Consider the following 17,466-nt stretch of genomic DNA (forward strand, 5'->3'; position numbering starts at 1 on the left):
TTTGAAGTGAGTTTCCTGAATTAATACAGTCTCCAGAAATTGGTTAATTTCTTCCTGAGTCACCCCAACTTTCTGACCACCTTCCTCTTGTTCTTAGCAATATATCAGTTCTCCTGTCTCTTGTCAGTCCAGCCAACCTTATCTGGTGACTAAAAAGCATCTCCATTAACCAGATTCTCCCAGTAAATGACAACTATTTTCACGTTTCCTTCAGGTCAAATAGAGCAGTATTTGTTTTCCTCTTTGATTATGACACCACACCCACACATTAAATACCCACTCTGATTCTCAGTAAAGATCCCTGTTGATTTTCCCTGTTGGCTTAAGGCTTTGGTTCACAAAGAGGTGATGCTGCAATGATTTCTACACTGATACTGTGATCCCCACACTGAGAATTTTCTCTTGGCCTAATTCCAGCATTTCTGTATGGCAGAAGTGCTTCAGTATCTCAAAGGTCCCTGAAAAAAATACCAGGAAGAAATAATCAAAAGGTAGGGCTCATCAGAAATTGTCACGTTATGCCTGCAAAACTAAAAGATTTCTAGACTGAGTGACTGTAGGATATTTCACAGTAGTTTGTAAACAGCTGGAATGTTGGGGGAATTGCAGTCAAGCCTTACAGGAAAAAAGCAGTTTTGCGGAGGAAAAGGTTTTAAGACATAGGTGTCTGTGAACAAAATATGGTTTTCCAGAGAGACTTGTAATTACCTGAAGTGAAGGTTCCAGTTTCAATTTCATTCTCTGCTTGCAGATTTGAATCAATGTATGACATACAGCACTGTTTCTGCTGCCCTTCCATTGTTCATGGAAAGAAAAACGTGATATTTCCCGCTTACTCTGGTTATTTTATAGGTGCATTATTGCAATGGGTCTGGACAAAAAGCCATCCCCTCCCAAGAGAAAGATGGAGGAAGACTGTGGGGAAAAGCGTGTGGGTTCCTGGGGAGCTGGAGTGCACAGTGAGCCAAGCAAAAGCAGCGTTGAGCAGAAATCGAGCATAGATTCAGAGTTCATCATCTTACCAGGTCATGAAGCAAGTGTGGAAACTATTGAGGACAAAATGGAGACCAGACAGGAGTATAAAGAAGAAGAAAGGAAAAAACTATCTGATCGTGAGAGTGAAGATAGTCAGGAAGACACCAGTAAAAATGGTATGGTATTCCAAAACACAAGCAGGGGACAAAAAATGGGAGAGGTTGATTCCAGAGAAGGTATGGAATTGTGGGTCTCCAACTTCCCCTGGGCCATCCTCTCTTAGGATACCTCCTGTGTGAGAAATGTGGTGATGCCTGTGTCTGGGCAGTAAAATCAGTGGGGCTTCTGGCCAAGCAATGGGATGAGGGGGTTTTGCAAGAGCCAAGGAGGTGAGTAAGGAAGGCCTGGAGGGCCAAACAGGAGCCTGAAGTAGATGGAAAGCAGGAGGGAAGGGGCACAGGGAAGGAGGAGAATGGCAGCAGGTGGAGGACAAGTAGAGCAGAAGGAAGAAATGGGGCTGGGTGAGGGTAGGTGGACAGCGGGTCTGAGGTGAGCTTTGGGGGAGGCAGGACATTAGCATCAGGTGAGTGGAGAGGCAACGGTGGCCGTAGGGGCAGGAGATGGAGAAGCCTTCTGCTGCCTGCTTTGAGATGGGTGGGAGGGAGGGTGGAACTCTGGAGGGGAGGAGGCTGAATGCTGGGTGCAGAAGGGGAGGGAAGGGGGGAAGAGCACACAGCAACAACATGTCAGCAAGGTTTAGTGCCAGCTGAAATATTTTGGTCTCTTCTGCTGTCTGTTGGCAGTGGGAGCTTTGTTGACCTATGGCTCTTTCCAGCCCCTTCCCCACAGCACTGCCGCAGGCACCTCTTACCTGATGCCTGCCCAAACCTCCAGCTTCCTCATTTCTCTGAGCATTTGTTCCCTCTGCTCCAGGTGATCAGCTCACCTTTCCTGCCTTCCCTGCCCCAACCCCACCGTGGCTGTCATCCTTCCCCTTCACTGAATGCCTGTGTTGCCTGCTGCAGCTAGCTGACCTTGCCCCTTCTGCTTGAGTCCCATCTGCTGGCAGAGATTTAAAAAGAAAGACCGGAGAAAGGCTGCTCTCGCTGAAAGTTTGCCCAAGGGGTGTTTCTTGTGACAGGCAAATATAATACCTGTGGTATAAAAATGATGCATGGCAGCTCCGGCTGCATGCTCAGAACATGCCATTTGCCCCATGCCAGCTCGAGCCCATTCCCGCTGCCGTCCGGCTGCCTGTGCCGCTGCCTGCCTGACGGGAGGAGGTGTGAGCTCAGCCTGTGCCTTTGCTTATGCCTTACTGTAGAGTTTTTCAGAGCAAGTCATATTTAGAGAGGGATTTTAATTCTTAGTTCCTATTTTTACTTTCATAATTCTGCAGTGCTACTGCTCAGTTTCCTCGCTAGTGCCTGTGGATGTGCGTTTGTGACTAATCAAGCCTTTCTCCTCCAGGAGGTGGGCACCTTTCCGACAGTTACCTGAGGAGGCCTCACTTCCAACAGTGCAGTTGGAATCTCAAATGATTTTTTAATGCAGAAAATAAATCTCCTTATTCCCTTAATTCTTATTGTCTGGGTAATTGTATATTTGCCTAATTGGTTCTGCATCAGATATTCTTCATTTCTGTCCTTGGTGTTCTGTCACTTCAGTACTTTATAAGCACTGATGGAAAGAAAAAGAAGTGAGCAATAAAAGCTGAAAGGTGAGAAATTATGGCCATGAGGGACAGCTGGCATGTCAGTAGTGACAGCTCTCCTTCACAATGTAGGTTTGTTGCCTCTGTGCTGCACGTAGTGGGAGCGGTGGAATTACTGAATTTTCAATGGAAATCTCTGGCATCGCTGTATGTGCTGGTCCTGGGATTTTAAATAGTGTGCAGCCTTGGCTGGAAAGGGGAGGATTCTTTCATGCATATGCATGAAGACTGTCTTACCTATAGATCTGGGCAAAGCTATCTATCAAGTGTTACAACTTGTCAGGCTAGTAGCCTGGGATGAAATCCAGGCCATGTTGATGTAAAAATGGCAATTGTGCCGTAAGCTTCATTTGTACTAGGATTTCACCTGGGACCTGAAGGAGCACATTAGAACAGTGTGATAACAGAATGTTCCTCTGCAGCACCCTTTGGCTGGATTTAATGAATTCATGTAGTTTGTAAGCTACTTCTTTGCTAATTAGCCATGTCAATCCACATTTATCTTACTTTGCACTACAGTGTATTACCTTTCTCCAGCTTTCTCTGTTGCTTGCATATTTTTTTTCATCGCAACAAGTTTTTTTTCCCCTGTGATAAGTGTGTTGTATTTTATTTCTGAGTTTGCCTAGCTCTTAATTTTTCTAGTCCTTTCAGTGGCAGTGATTTTGTTTGTTTTATTTTTAATGTGTTGATGATCCTTCATGCATAATTTACTGCATTTCTGCTACTCTAAGAAGAGCGTGATGCTTTTTTGTGATAATGTGCTCTTATGATTCCTGTCTGTGGTCTTAGATTCTCTCATGGCTTTAAAAAGACTGAGCAAATGCCAAGGCAAAAGGAGTTTAATGAAGTCAACCTCTGTCTGCCTAAAAGGAGCTTGACTTGTTGTGAATTCCATTTCCTGCCTCATAGTATGATTCTTTTATTTTAGAGTATGATGAAGATTTTGAAGCAGTTGAAGAAGTTAATGAAGAGGGACAGACTAGTGATCAAATGAATGAAATGTCAAAGTCATCCTCAGATGATAAAAAACATAATTTAAACTATGAAAAGGAGAGTAAAACCTCATCACAGAAGTCACTGCAGGCCTCTGACAGCGAGAAAGGTGAAAGTGGTGGGTATTCTGTCAGTGACTCCGAGGATGATAAGCGAGGTTAGTTTTTTCATAACAATGCTTAGAGAAGTTAACCTGATGCATGTTTTACATTTTGTGCGTGTCCAAGTATGTATGTTGAGTCTGCATAGGAAAACCCCGTACAATTCCTACTGAATTGGTAAAAGCTAGCTATTTTATCTGTTATTAATTCTGCCATACCTCATAGAAATACTGCCAAAACCCACAATAAACATGTGCCAGCTCACAGCAGACTTTGCTGAGCTATTTAGTTGTAGAAATGGAGATGGAGCCATTCAGCAGATTCACTCTAAATAATTGGGCGGATCAGCACTTAATGTTGGTGGTCACCCTACATCTGAGAAGCGATGCCCAATGCCCACATACGCATTCTGAGGGTACGCACTTTTATCTCAGAAGTCACCAAGAAAACCCATGTACCTCCTTGTATTTTAGAAGTGCTATCTTTAGTGGCCCTGAATAATCAGAACCTCAGCTTTGTCTCTGGTACATCCCTGACTCTGCCCTGGCTCGGAGCAAATGCCATCAGCTCAGCTGTCTGCTCTGCCTGTGGCAGTTCAGCAGCTTGTGAGGGTCCTCATTGGAGTCTGGCTGTGAATGAGAAAGATTCGGAGTCAGTAGGATAGTCTGTGATTCTTGATCCAAACGTAGGTACAAAAGCATGCAGTAAGTGTCCAAGATCATTATTATTATTATTAATTCAGAAAGATTAAACTGTTCTGGAATAAATTTTCATAGAATAAGTTGTGATTTCTGTCACTCAGTTTTTTGAATCAGCGCTTTCATTGTCTAGTGTTTTAGCTATTGGCCTTCATGCAGTCCAAGCCATGTATCTTCATAAATGATCCCACAGAAAACTTGCAGGCTATTCCTTATTTATTAGATGAACAATAGTATTCCTTTCACCATGTGGTGAGTAAGTCAGATGTTGAACTGCCTCTCCTTTGTGTCACGGTGTTTTATCCCTCTAACACTTCTCTATGGCTTTGTTAGATCTTGAGCTGACTTATGTGCCTCTGGCTTGTTGTAATCTACCAGGATTTCTCCATTTACTGCTGTTTCAAAATTAATTACTTCATATTCCTTACATTTGACAGTCTGATGTGCAAACTATTTCTCAAATTAAATGGAAACATTACTTTCACATTTGTATTTCTAGGTGAAATAAGCAGAGGTAGTACAGCTGTTTCTGAAAAGGTTGCAGCTGCAATAAAGATACAGTCTTTTTATAGAAAGTATAAAACCCCAGAAATTCAAATCAGGTTTGAAACATCCTTGCTAATAAAATCATTCCAATGATCAAAAATAATCTTAATTTTTGTTTTCTCATGATAATCAGAAATGGCTTTGGTTCATGAACAATCTGTATGATTAAGCATTCTTTTCTGCTTGTTAGTGCATGGCATTGCAAACTTCTTTGTGACTTTCATCAGCTGCTTCTCAAGCTCTGGCGGTGTGTGATGGTCAAGTGAAGGTGTATGAGTGTAGATGTGTATAGGTGGAAAGGAACAGGTAACTGTAAGGGCCTTTCATGGCTACCTTTACATTAAAGCCTTCGTTAAGGGCCAACCTTATTCACCTTTGTTCGTACTGGGATGTAATAGTGCTGCATGCACCAAAACTCACTGATTCAATATACATTTTTCTGTATATTGAGGATATATATATATAAAATATATATAAAATAATATAAAAAATATTTTCTGTATATTGAGGGTATAAGAGGAAGGGCTGTTGGGAAGCCACCAAACCTTGAATTATGGACATTTAACATCAGCAGCTAATAGTGTAAAACAGCTAGTCATCTAGGCAGGGGTTCCTTACCGATCAGCGGGCAGGCACGGCTGATGTTTTTCAACTTGTATTTGTCGCGGCTTCCCATGTTCTCCTTTTCTGCAGTAACTCAGGACATGGATTTAAATCATTTACATTTGTTGTGTATTTAAATAAGACAGGTTTAATCTTCTTTCTTAGCAGCCTGATTTGCTGCATCTATCTTTCACATCAGCACACTATAATAGAGCAGTCATCAGTTATTGCTTGCATCTCATTTGGCAATCAGCAGTGGGCCGTGGGTGTCCGGCGCTCAGCAGCATTGTCTCTGGAAATGAGGGAAGCTGATCTCAAAGGTGCTTCTTGAGAAGCTCACGACTTGGAATCAGTTTCCCTTTGGCCTACGTGAGCTTTGACGACTTAACCTTTGCACTGTGACTTTTGGAGAAAGGAGGCAGGGAAGCTGGCTTTGCTTTGTTATCCCTGTTGAATTTTCTGAGCATGTAAGGAAGAGACAGATAACACCCTTATCTAGCATTTGGTATATTAGTGTAAGGAGTGGTTACCCAAATATTGGATGGGGACCTAGAGAGGCTTTCAGCAGTCTAAATATATAAGTACAGTAAATAATGGAAGAGGCATGGATTAGGAGCTAGGGCTACCGGTTGAAGAATGTGAATTTCCGTGGTCGTTGGTTAAATTGTGCATGCATCTGTTCTGTGCTCTGAGCTCTGACTGCTCCCCATAGGTGTAAATTACTGTCAACAAGAGGAGCAGTGCTTCCAGCATTTACCTTCTTGGGGCAGTAAGCCTGAAGGAGTTCTGCAGTCCATATTTACCATTAGTAAATGGTAGACTGTTGTGGTGGGTTGACCCTGGCTAGATGCTGGGTGCCCACCAAGCCATGCTATCACTCCCCTCCTCAGCAGAACAGGGCGGGAGAAAAAAAGATGAAAAAAACCAAAACAAAACAGCTTGTGGGTCAAGACAAAGGCAGTTTAATGAAGCAACAGCAAAAATCACACGTGTGGAAGCAAAGAAAACAAAAGGTGTTATTCCCTACTTCCATCAGCAGTTGATGTTCAGCCTCTTCCCAGGAGGCAGGGAAGACAAACATCATAAATAATGAGTGTCCCCCCTTACCTTCTCCTTTCTCTTAGCTCTTCTATCTGAGCAGACATCGTATGGTATGGAATATCCCGTTGGTCGCTTTGTGTCACCTGTCCCAGCTGTGTCCCCTCCCGCAGCCCAGTGGTGAGGGGCAGGGGGAAGGCTGGGGAGACAGCCTGGACGCTGTGCGAGCCCGGCTCAGCCGCAGCCAGAGCGCTGGTGTGTTACCAGCACCTTTCTGGCTGCCAGTACGAGCGCAGCGCTGTGAGGGTGCTGGGGGCTCAGCCAGACCCGGTACAACTGCAGCATCAGATAAGGATGTATGAAGGTTACTGCTGGCTTTGGGTGGCATTTTGGATCGCTGGAATTCCGGATTTCTAGGCACTTTGCATTTAAGTTTGAAGGTCAGGATGATCTTTTTGTTCTGGCTGTAGTTATTAATCTTCAAAGAGATTTCTACACTTGGGGTAGTAGAAGTATTCAGAAACCAGTTGGTATTGACTCCTTTGTGCTTGCATAGAATGTTTTTGTAAACAGTAAACAGTGGAACCCAAACTGATGCAGGGCATTTTCTTCCATATGAATAGGAAATTCCTTGTAGGAAGGGTTTGTCATCTCCCAGATGTCTATTTATTGTTTACCCGATGACACTGGACTCCTCATCTAGTTTCATCCAGATTTGTTTTGAATCCTTTAAAGAAAATGACAACTTTTTTGCATTGTTTTTGTTAACCACTCTGGGCATTGATACAGTGAACACAAAATGCCTGTGATTTTTCATTCCTGTTTCCTATTTGTTGATTTTTGATATGTTCCCCTTTGTAATGAAATCTTTCTACTTTTTTTCTCCACAACTGAACAGAAGAGGTAGAGAGAAGGGATAAAAGAGATGCGGGCTTTTCCCAACTGAGATAGAATAATAAATTTATGAAAAATAAGAATTCATTGGTTATTTTGAGGACAAGAAGAGCTTTCTGTTTGAATGAAGGACCCCTGCTCTCTGAAGATAATATGCATGGAAATATTTCAAGCAACTTCAGTAGCAACTACTAGTTCCATTTTTTTTTTTGAAGATTAAAGTGCGTAATAGTGGCACTGTGGAAGTGGAAAAAAGCAGTGGAAGATTTTTCCGGATATTCATTATTAAAAAGATTTTTCTTTAACACCATTTTTTTTTTAGTTACACCTTTTTGCACATCCTTAAGCAGTTCTTTTCCCTCCTTTATGTTTACATTTACAAATTCTGCAAGACAGCACGTCCCCTGCCTGAGTTATCACTTTCCCAAATCCTACGTAGTTTTAATCTTATAACAGAATCCATTTACCTCTTTAATAGCCATCTCTTTTCCACTTACCTGAATTGCTGCTTCCCTAATGTATGTAAAGTTGTGACAGAGAGATCTAGAAATTAATATGCTGTCTCAGGGGAAGCATCTGTAAAGGAACTCCCTTCCTCAGCCCCTTGAATTATCTGGTGGAGGGAGAGTGCTACTGTGAGTGGGGTTCTTTAAACTGTGGTTATTAAGATTTCTTTGTACACTATCTTTTTCTGAACATGCTGTTCTGCATGGGTGACAGTTCTGGCATATGGATGGCACATGAGCGGAAGCTATAGTTAGAGAAGGAATTCGCCCTCTTCTTGCTTCCGCAGGAGCGCCTAACATGTGAAATTCCGTGACTGTATATTTTTCAATATTGAATGCGAGGCCCTGCTGAGGCGTCAAGTTCAGTGCTCCATAGCGCACCTTGCAGAGTCCGGTATTGGTGACAGGGCTAGCCTAAACAGGGTGTTACTACATTTGCAATTCAGTCCACAAGGTGAATTAACTTTAGGTGCAGCTTTGTTTTGCATCTATTCACAGTCATGCACAGCATGCAGAAATGCACCACTGATGTCCCCAGTACACTTTTCTATGTGACAGAATCAAGATGGAGGCTCCCTTGCAGGGTGCATGCAGGATCCTCCAGCATCTAACATTGTGCACACACAGTGCGTGCCAAGGGCTGGGAGCTGGTGTGAGCATCGTTGCCAATGAGGTAGGACATGGGTGCGCAGTCCTGGAGCTGTATCAGAGTACAGCGAATCAAGCTTTGGTCCTTCCCTCTTTGGTAGTGTAGATGTACTTGCAGTGTACATTCAAAGTAGCCCCACTGACATCTATATATACTGTTTTAGCTCTCATCTTCATTAAATAATGTTAGGCATGTGAAAACTGTGTTGGGAGTTCCTTAAATATTGTGTCTCTTAGCCCTAAGGTATGCCCCATTTCCCCTTGCTTTAAAACTGTGTTGTCTTCTGGACTCGCGAGGCTTACAACTGAGTGTGAGTTGTCAAGCCTGCAGTTAGAGATGTCCAGGTTAAACTGTGAATCTGTTATTCACAGGTCCCCTGGAGTCGGCCCACATGGACTAGTTTGCTCTGGTAACATGTGTCTTTGTGGGAAGCATTATGGGGGCATCATGCTAGTGATAGTAACTCATTTTCTCTTGGCTTGCAGAGAATAGTAGAGCTGTGTTGGGTTTTAGGTCTGCTACTTACTTTTAGATCTGTTACAAGTTCAGCTCTTGAATTTGTCTTTTGGCACATAAGTAAGTGATTTCACTTACAAAGTTATTGAATACCTGTAACTGCTCTTACTGTCCACGGCTGCTCAGCACCCTGAAATCACTCCGTTCCACTGTGGTATGTACATACGCAGTTAGGTGGCCAGCAGAACGTGTTCAGCTAAAACATGTAGGAAAGTTCTGCTTCCAGCCATGTTATTTTTTCCTTCTTTTTGTGGTTGTTTTGTTGTTAAATGAGTTTTTGAAGTGTAGGTGAATTTTTGCACTGTATGAAATTTCTTTTGGTACAGATTGCCCCTGCCTCACAGGGGTGTGTTGGACACAGGTAGTGCAAGTTTCCTTTCTGTCAGGCTCCTAGAGGCAAACATAAACCTGTGACCACCTAGAGATCACCTACACCACGTGTTTCTGCATAATTCAACTTTACTTGTTGCTAGCTTCAACTTTTATCTCCTTGTGGCCTGAAATTCCACGTGCTCTGTACATTTACTGTTTCTTGAATTCATCTGCCAAGCCTTGGACCCGTTTGAAGAACTCCTTACCCACTTCAAGTGAAGCGTGTGTATTAGTGTTGGTAGAACAAGATCTTGGACAGCAAGCTTTTGGGCATAGATGCTATGTTTTTGTGTTTCAGTATCAGTAGAACACTAATCCACTTGTAATCTGGGAGTGCTGCTATAGTAGAAATAACATGCTAATAATAATGGGATCTGAATTTTTATAAGCATATGTTATGGAGAGGTTTTGTCTCTTCTTAGTTCAGTATATCATTGTGCTTGTTCAAGAGTGTCTGAATTCCTCAGACCCCTTGGGTCAGTTCAGCCAGCATACAGAGTTTTAGAATAACATCCAGATAACTGAGGTGCCAAAGATGTTACTTTTGCATGCAATATTATGAATCAGACATTGATAAAGAGTATGTAAGAGAGACCTTGGCATTCAATCCTTGTGGACCATAAGCCTGTGAATAAATTGGAAAGAATCACTGATAGTTCCCATAGTACAATACGTAATCTGCATATTTGAGTTGTTCTGTCTCTGAACATGCTTGTTTATATTCTTATAAGTGTATTTAGGAGCAATGATGTTTTTGGGGAGTCTAAACATACCTACTGTTAGAACACAGGTGCAAATCCAGGGGAGACTGGAAGTGGCTGAGAGTCATTACCCGGTGGTGGTTCTCCAGTAGTTTGTGCCTAAAATCCATTGCTGTGGAGGTCCTAGGGGGTGGAGGTCTGCTCCGTGCTGGGTACCACTCGTTACCCCTGCTGCCAGTCTCTGCGAAGATGACAGAATGAGCGTACACCTGAATAACTTATCCAGAGATGCAGAGGCAGTTTTCTCACACCACCAGTAAAGTGTGCTGGGAGGTGGAGTTGCGCTCTGGTCCTTTTCCTTTGCTACTTTTAAGGAATTCTCTTGAATTGATAATCTGGCATCTATACAAGGCAGTCCATTAGTTTATAATTGCAGTTTCCATTAAAACACACCTTCTTTGTTCTAGTTTTAAAATTAAGGGAAGTAGTTGACAAATTTTAGGGAAGGTTTAGCTTCCATATTTTAGGTTTTTTTAAAAGCAGTCCTGCAAAGCTTTTGTAATACATTGCAGATGAAAAGAATAATTTAAAATATTACAAAAAATTGCAGTGAGCCTTCTTCAGATCCACAGAGGAAGGAGAGGCATAGAGGCTGCTGGAGGACTGTGGCTGCAAGAAGAAATGATGTGGTGCAGATTGGCTCCTGTGGCTCTGAGAATTTGGATCAGGGGTCTAAATTCTACCTCTGCCCTTTGGCCAGCAGTGGGTGCCTAGAAAAAATACAAGAAAATGGCAAGAATACTGTGCTGCTTCCCACCCGTGTAATTAGCTGGTGTCAGGGGTGGTCCCTTTTACTTACGAGGCCTGACTGGATTTATCTTCCTTGAGTTTGACTGATCTCCTCTTGAACCTGTGTGAACTTTGGACACCGGCAATGCTGTGTAGCAGTAAGCTCTACTGTTCAGCTAAATGTTAGATGAAGAATTATTGCCTTTTTTTCCCCCTCAAATTTTCCATTTATGATTTCATATTATGGTCCCTTTATGTTTATTTAGAGGAGACAGTGAACTTCACCTCCAGTTCAGCTTGAATGATTTACACTTGATTTTGGAGATCTTTATCATATTCACTGAGTTAACAGGAGTGCACCAAAGGATGTTGCTATGGTTGAAATCTTTTATCAAACGGAGCTTAAGAAACTATTCTAAAAACTGAGTCATATTTAGAGGTGCTTCTGGAGGTGTACTTCTGTGTGATTGATGAAGCTAATCTTGTTCATTTCCATTACTAAAAAAAAAAAGTTAAATGGCTTTGATTTTAACGCTTTGATACATCTGGGCAATGTTCTGCTGCTGCGCTTACTGGCATTTGTCACAGTATTCTTAGATGGTGTAATTCAGAGATTGATACCAGGTGAGCATCTGTCCCTTTGTGCATAGCAAAGGGAAGTAGTTGCTGATGAATGCAGATGTTTTAGTGACAAATACTGAAACAAAATTTTTTGCTATTTCTAGGTCAGAGGTCTACACACTCACCTTCATCCATCAGTACTCAGTATAGCAGTGAAGATGACTCTCATGTTGAAACGATAAAAGACAATGTTAAAGGCAAAGAGGATCATGATTTCAAAAGGGCATCTGATAATGCAGCACATGCACAATACGGAAATGAGAATGGGGAGAATGAACTGCTCAGAATGGAGGAAAATCAGGAAACTTCTGTACTGGAAAAGGAAGGAATAGAGGAAGCAGAAAAGGCAAAACCAGAAGATCTAACGACAAGGGAAGATACTGGAATTTTTCGTGAAAATACAATGGCAATACAGCGTCAAAGTCCTAATGTTAATGGGGAACTCAAACAGGCTGAGTCAGTAGAAAGTAACGTAGGGGAAGATGGGGAGAAGAATACAAGTACCAGGAGGGGTGATGGGGTGGAAGGTCTTCTGGTGCCTTTGGAAAGCAGTATGACCCAAGTAGAGGATAGTGATGAAGAGTCTCCTCAGAGCAACAAAGGAATTGGTGAGTACAGTCCTTCTGCGCAGCTGTGAGTGGTGCGTACAAGTATTGGCTGTATTTGCCTTTATACTAAGCCATGGTGCAGCATGGGGAATGCAGTTGCTGGGCTGTTTTCAAGCTACTAAAATACTCAGCTGCTGTGAGTGCAGTAACCACCCAGACTGTAGCCTTGGTTTTCTGCTTCTTTTCTAGTATTTCCAGCATAAAAGCTATTCTTTTTTACTGCAGTAGCTGGGTTTCACACATCATGCAATTATTAGAAAATCCAAATAAGATTTATCACCTGTAGGAGAATCTGTGTGGAAAATGGGGGGACTCTCTTTATAATGTCAAAATACTAGATTCAAAAAGAATACCAAAAATTACCATGTGAATTATAGTCTTTCAGACGAAGGTCAAAACTATGTCAGTGGATCCATGGTTGTGTTGCTTCACTCTGTCACAGATTGTTGGCAAGGAGCAAATCAGTTGTGTGACACCTTGTTTTTACTGTCGATAAAATGGGTATCTTGCAGTTTCAACCTTGCCTTTATGGATAAGGGACAATTAATGAAAGGCTGGTCACATGAGCAAGGCTTTGCATTGTTATATCTGAGGAATGGAAAAAAATGTAAGCCCTTGCTTTGCAATGTCATTCAGCTCATGGGGGAAATGTCTTGGATGCTGTTAAATCAGGGAGAATAAAAGAATAGCTGTCTGCACTGGTGCTGATGTAAAGGAGAGCCACAAGCCACGGTAGATGAAATTTCTAGTTGCCTTTCTGGATGATGAATTTGCAGTGGAATGTAGAATGCTTTTCCTTTATTTTAATAGAAGTTTTTGGTTCTGTTTCTGTTGCTTTCTGTTCACTGCAGTGCATCCATTCAAGAGAGCTGTGTGTGGGATGCTGGTTTGAATGCTGGTGCTTAATGATTTGCAAGTCTGTTGCTCCTGGGTTACTTTCTCTTGTGCATTGCTTTTGCTTTGTTATGCGTTCTGAATTGAGACAGTAAAGACAGTAGCATACTATTAGTTGAATAATGCTGAAATCTTCAGAGACGTTTGCTTCTGGAACGCCTCTCTCCATTTGTGTGAAAGAAACTTAAATTTAAGCACCTTAACCACTAGGCTCAGATGAGTTGATTAAGGACTACTGAAGAAGAAAGAACTTTAAAAACCTAGACAGAATATTATGCTGTAATACGTAACCCAGGAAAGATCAATCAGATGTGTCAAGCTAGTAATCTGGTACTGAGTTAGCCTAAGACAATAGCATTGTTCTTTTTTAGCGTGAATTCCAGTGTGCTTACATTCCACACACATGGTTTCATGACTCTAGGTCTGAACAGAGGTCCTCTGTCAAATGTCCCAATGTTATGTAGGTAACAGCATTTACATTTTAGTCAAGTCCTGCATCATCCCTGCTTCTGGGAGACTACCAGAGAGTCAGGAACAGTGCAGGTCAAGGAAGGACAAGAAAAATCATTGCATCATAAAAATTACAGATAAGAACAACTTCCTAAATGGCATACAGATTTTTCCCCATCTACATGCAGGTTGTCTACGTAAGTTTTGTTGTGAATAAAGAATTGGCAACAAATGGTGCATAGAGCAATGAAAGAAAAAGATAACACCTTTTTTGAGTTACAATGAGCATGCTAAAGGGTTATTGTGGGGTAACAAAGGCCACATGGGAATCCTAGCTTCTTCTAGCCACTGAGCACAGTTGCTGCCATGATAGATTCTGATTCAAAAATTTAAGGATGTCTGTAGTCTTGAAAGAAGTACCAGATGGTTACAACTCCCACTGCTGCGGTCCCCTGCAAGGCTGAGGGCTAAAAGCCTCCAGAGACACCTGGAGGGCTGAAGCAGCTCAGTCCCTTGCTGCAGCTGCAGAATTGGTTCTCAGTCCATTCCTGGGCCTCCCTGATTTTTTCACGTGATCTTCTCTCTAGGGCAGGTCATTCTGATCGGCTGTCCAGCCTGCCTTGAGATGAGACTGATATGGCACGGTTTTGGTTTTGCCCTGGTGAGACCCATCATGCTCTGCTTATGACAGGATTTCTCCTAACTGGTGCTGCCGTTAACAGTGCAGAACTAATTTGTTGGAGAAAATTGTATATGCTGAGGAAAGCAAAAGGTACAAAATGCTCCTCTGGGGTTGTGTAGTTGCAGGCTGAGTCCGGGCAAATCACAACTGGTGGTGTGACAGGATCTGTCAGAAGTGTGGAAGTATCTGGGATGGGCTCCTGCTGTGTGTTTTCTGATCTTGCTGTGCTCTTTGTGACAAGGAGATGCTGCTGATCCCAAGAGAGAGAATTATTGTGAGCAGTATTTGTCATCCTTCCCTGGGCAATGTGTTTTGATAGACTGCCAGTTCCCTTTTGTCAAATGTTATGCAGGCAGTAAACTGCAAAGAATGGGAACTGCCAGCTAGTCAGGCTTCAGGCCTTTAATCAAGACGAAGTACAATATGTGCACTGTACCTAGCAAAGCACTCGGTATTTCAGCAAGTCGGAGAAAGCACTCCAGGACAAGGGATGTCCTGGAGCAGAAAACTTCTTGTCTTCTCTGCAGAGCTGAAATGTCAGAATGATTCAGGCAGGTTGTGCACTGTTGCACAGACACCTTTGTCAGGATCTTGGTCCCAGGAGGGACCTTATAAACACTGTCCTGGGACCTTCCCTGCTCAGCTTTCATGGTTTCTTGCAGAGAAGTTCTTTGTGCTTCACCCAGGTGAAATGTGACAGCAAGGAGTGAAGCCATTGCTGCCCTTTAGGACCTGTGGTGTAGGCAAAAAGGCATTCATGCTGAGCCTGTAGACTGAAATGGTCTTTTTCAAATAATTTTCTCAAATTTCAGTTCAGAGCTATGTGGGTGCAGGGTACTGATGGGGTAGGAATGATCGGTGGAAGCATAGAGTAGGAGGAACCACAGGAGGAGAAAGAAGAAAAAGTAAAAGCAAATGTGAAAAATTTGATCAGAAAGACAGAATCATTGGTGTAGAAAAAAACATCATAGGAAAAAGGTGAGAGAGCACAGGCTGTGCGTTGGCAACAGAGAGGCAGGGATTTGGGAAGGGGAGAAGCAAGCTTGTGGCAGGGAAGACAGTGTTAAGTCTTCTCCTCACTGCCAGCCTGTGGGAACACCACCACTCCCACTCCTGGACCTTTCAGTGCCCTGACTGACACTGAAGCAGCAGGAAGATTAAATCCCATACATACAGCTACATGTGTAAAAAAAATCAGCCTTATAAGAACTGGTAGCTATTTTGCTTAATAAATTGCTGGAGGAAACATAATGCCATGTGCAAGTAAGTACATGTGATTTCAATACATGACACCCAGACGCAGCAATCTGTAGAAGGCATGTACAAACACTCTGAGGCAGGACAGTATTTCTGGGGGTTAAGTGGGCAATTCGGATGAGACTGGCAGCCAGGTCGGGCAGTCTTACTGTGCTTATTTTTATGCAGCTGCTTTTCTTCTAGCAGAGCTCCTAGTAACTTCAGAAATGCCCAGCAGATCAGCCCAAAGGCATGTCTCTCACAGTAGTCTGCATCTCACAGTGGCAAGAGAAGATGCTGTTCACAAACACGGGAGGCTCTCTTTTCTGGATTTCCCTCCTTTTGTAGCTCTCCTGCAGTCCGATCTGTTGTATAATGGCTGTTCAAAAAAACCTCCCGCCTAGTGCTCTTGTATCCATTTGTAGATCTGATGCCCATGTGTTTGTCCAGTCTGTGTTTGAAGCTGCTGAGACTGCCAGTCCCTCAGGCTCCTGTCACAGCAGTTAAATGCTTCTGTCCTGTCCATTCTTTATGAAGCCCAGAATTTTGGCTACCTTTATTACATACTCTGCTGCAGAGTGGCCCGAAGTCAGCCAGCCAGCTCCTTAGTGTGGGAGCATTAGCTTTTTACTCATGGCTCCTTGTTTTTATTTTCAGAGAAGCTGAACGAAGGTGTTACTTGAAAGCCGAGGTGTTATACCATGTAACACCCCTTTCTCTAGGCTGTGTGTCAGGATTTAGCCAGAACGTGTTGAGTGGTTTGTTGTGGCAATTGGTTTCAGTCTCCATGTTTTTGTAATAGAAGGCCAAGTCAGGATTCAGATCTTTTCTTCTTGCTGGCTGAAACCCTGCTCCTCTACTCTCAAACAAAATACTCTGTCTGAACAAAATGCCGTAGGCTGATTCTGGGAAGGTCATTGGTAAAGATACTGAGAAGTGTCCTTGTTCTTGCTGAGCCTTGATGTAGAACTTGTCTATAGAAACTGAAACTTGCAACAAGTGTCTCTGCAGCACTTCCACTGCGTAGATGAAGCTGACCAGTGTACCCCTTCCTATCGCATGCGGTAATAAGATCTAGAAATGTTGCGACTGTCTCCTTTACGTTTTGAAAGTTATGCTTGACATAAGCATTGAGTACAAGCAATTGACTGAATTACTCCCTTTCAGTCAAAGCTTGGTTGTTCCAAGCTGCAGGGGAGCAGTCTGAAATGTGCCACCACTGGCACCATCCAGGCAGCAACAGGAATTAATCAAGTCTCACGCTAACAGTCGTAACACTGGCAAAAGCAGGCAGCTCTTTCGGACACGTACCTGGAGGTGTGTGGCTCCTCACGGACGTGGTATACTGGCAGTAGAGCCCATTTGGCAGTAAAACCAAGCGTGAGATTTGACGTTAGGCTGTCAGTCCACACCAGTGACAAACTGGCAAGCTCTTTGTGTAAAAGGCTAACCCAGTAACTACAACAGGAAAGGTAAGATACAGAAAGCAGATGGAACTTGAAGGGAGAAGCCTGGGCTGCTGGAGGGGAGAGCTCTCAGAGGAGATGCTGAAGGGACCGGACTGCGTACATAGCTGGAATACTGCTCATAAAGAAGTCCTTTAGTATTACTGGCTTGAAATCCGTTTGCATAATCATCCAGCAACTCATAAAGCAAAAAATGGCACTGATAGCACAATCTGAACAATCTTGTCAAGTGTACAACTTGACAGTGAAGCATCGCAATCATTGCATTTACAGAGCGGAAAATACTTCCCTACTTGTTTATAGGCAAGCATAAGTCTTCAGTCACTTACATTAGTTTGGGGAATTGAGGAATTCTTAGAACTGTGCTTGGGAGCCTAACACAGATTTAAAAAAAAAAATACTGATGGAACA

General features: G+C 42.8%; 1 protein-coding gene across 1 annotated transcript in view; it reads left to right on the forward strand.

Moving 5' to 3' along the window:
* The window catches only part of ERICH3 (glutamate rich 3), a gene marked incomplete at its 3' end in the record, with an annotated part of 46,126 nt that overhangs the window by 23,504 nt on the left and 5,156 nt on the right, over positions 1-17,466 (forward strand). Inside the window, exons 11-13 of the mRNA XM_080407693.1 lie at positions 853-1,151; positions 3,621-3,842; positions 11,824-12,327. Of these exons, the coding sequence (XP_080263819.1) occupies positions 853-1,151; positions 3,621-3,842; positions 11,824-12,327 (1,025 nt within the window). The remainder of the gene's footprint in view (positions 1-852; positions 1,152-3,620; positions 3,843-11,823; positions 12,328-17,466) is intronic.

This window comes from Falco punctatus (assembly GCF_963210335.1).
Source record: "Falco punctatus genome assembly, chromosome: 11".
Classification (NCBI taxonomy): Eukaryota; Metazoa; Chordata; class Aves; order Falconiformes; family Falconidae; genus Falco; species Falco punctatus.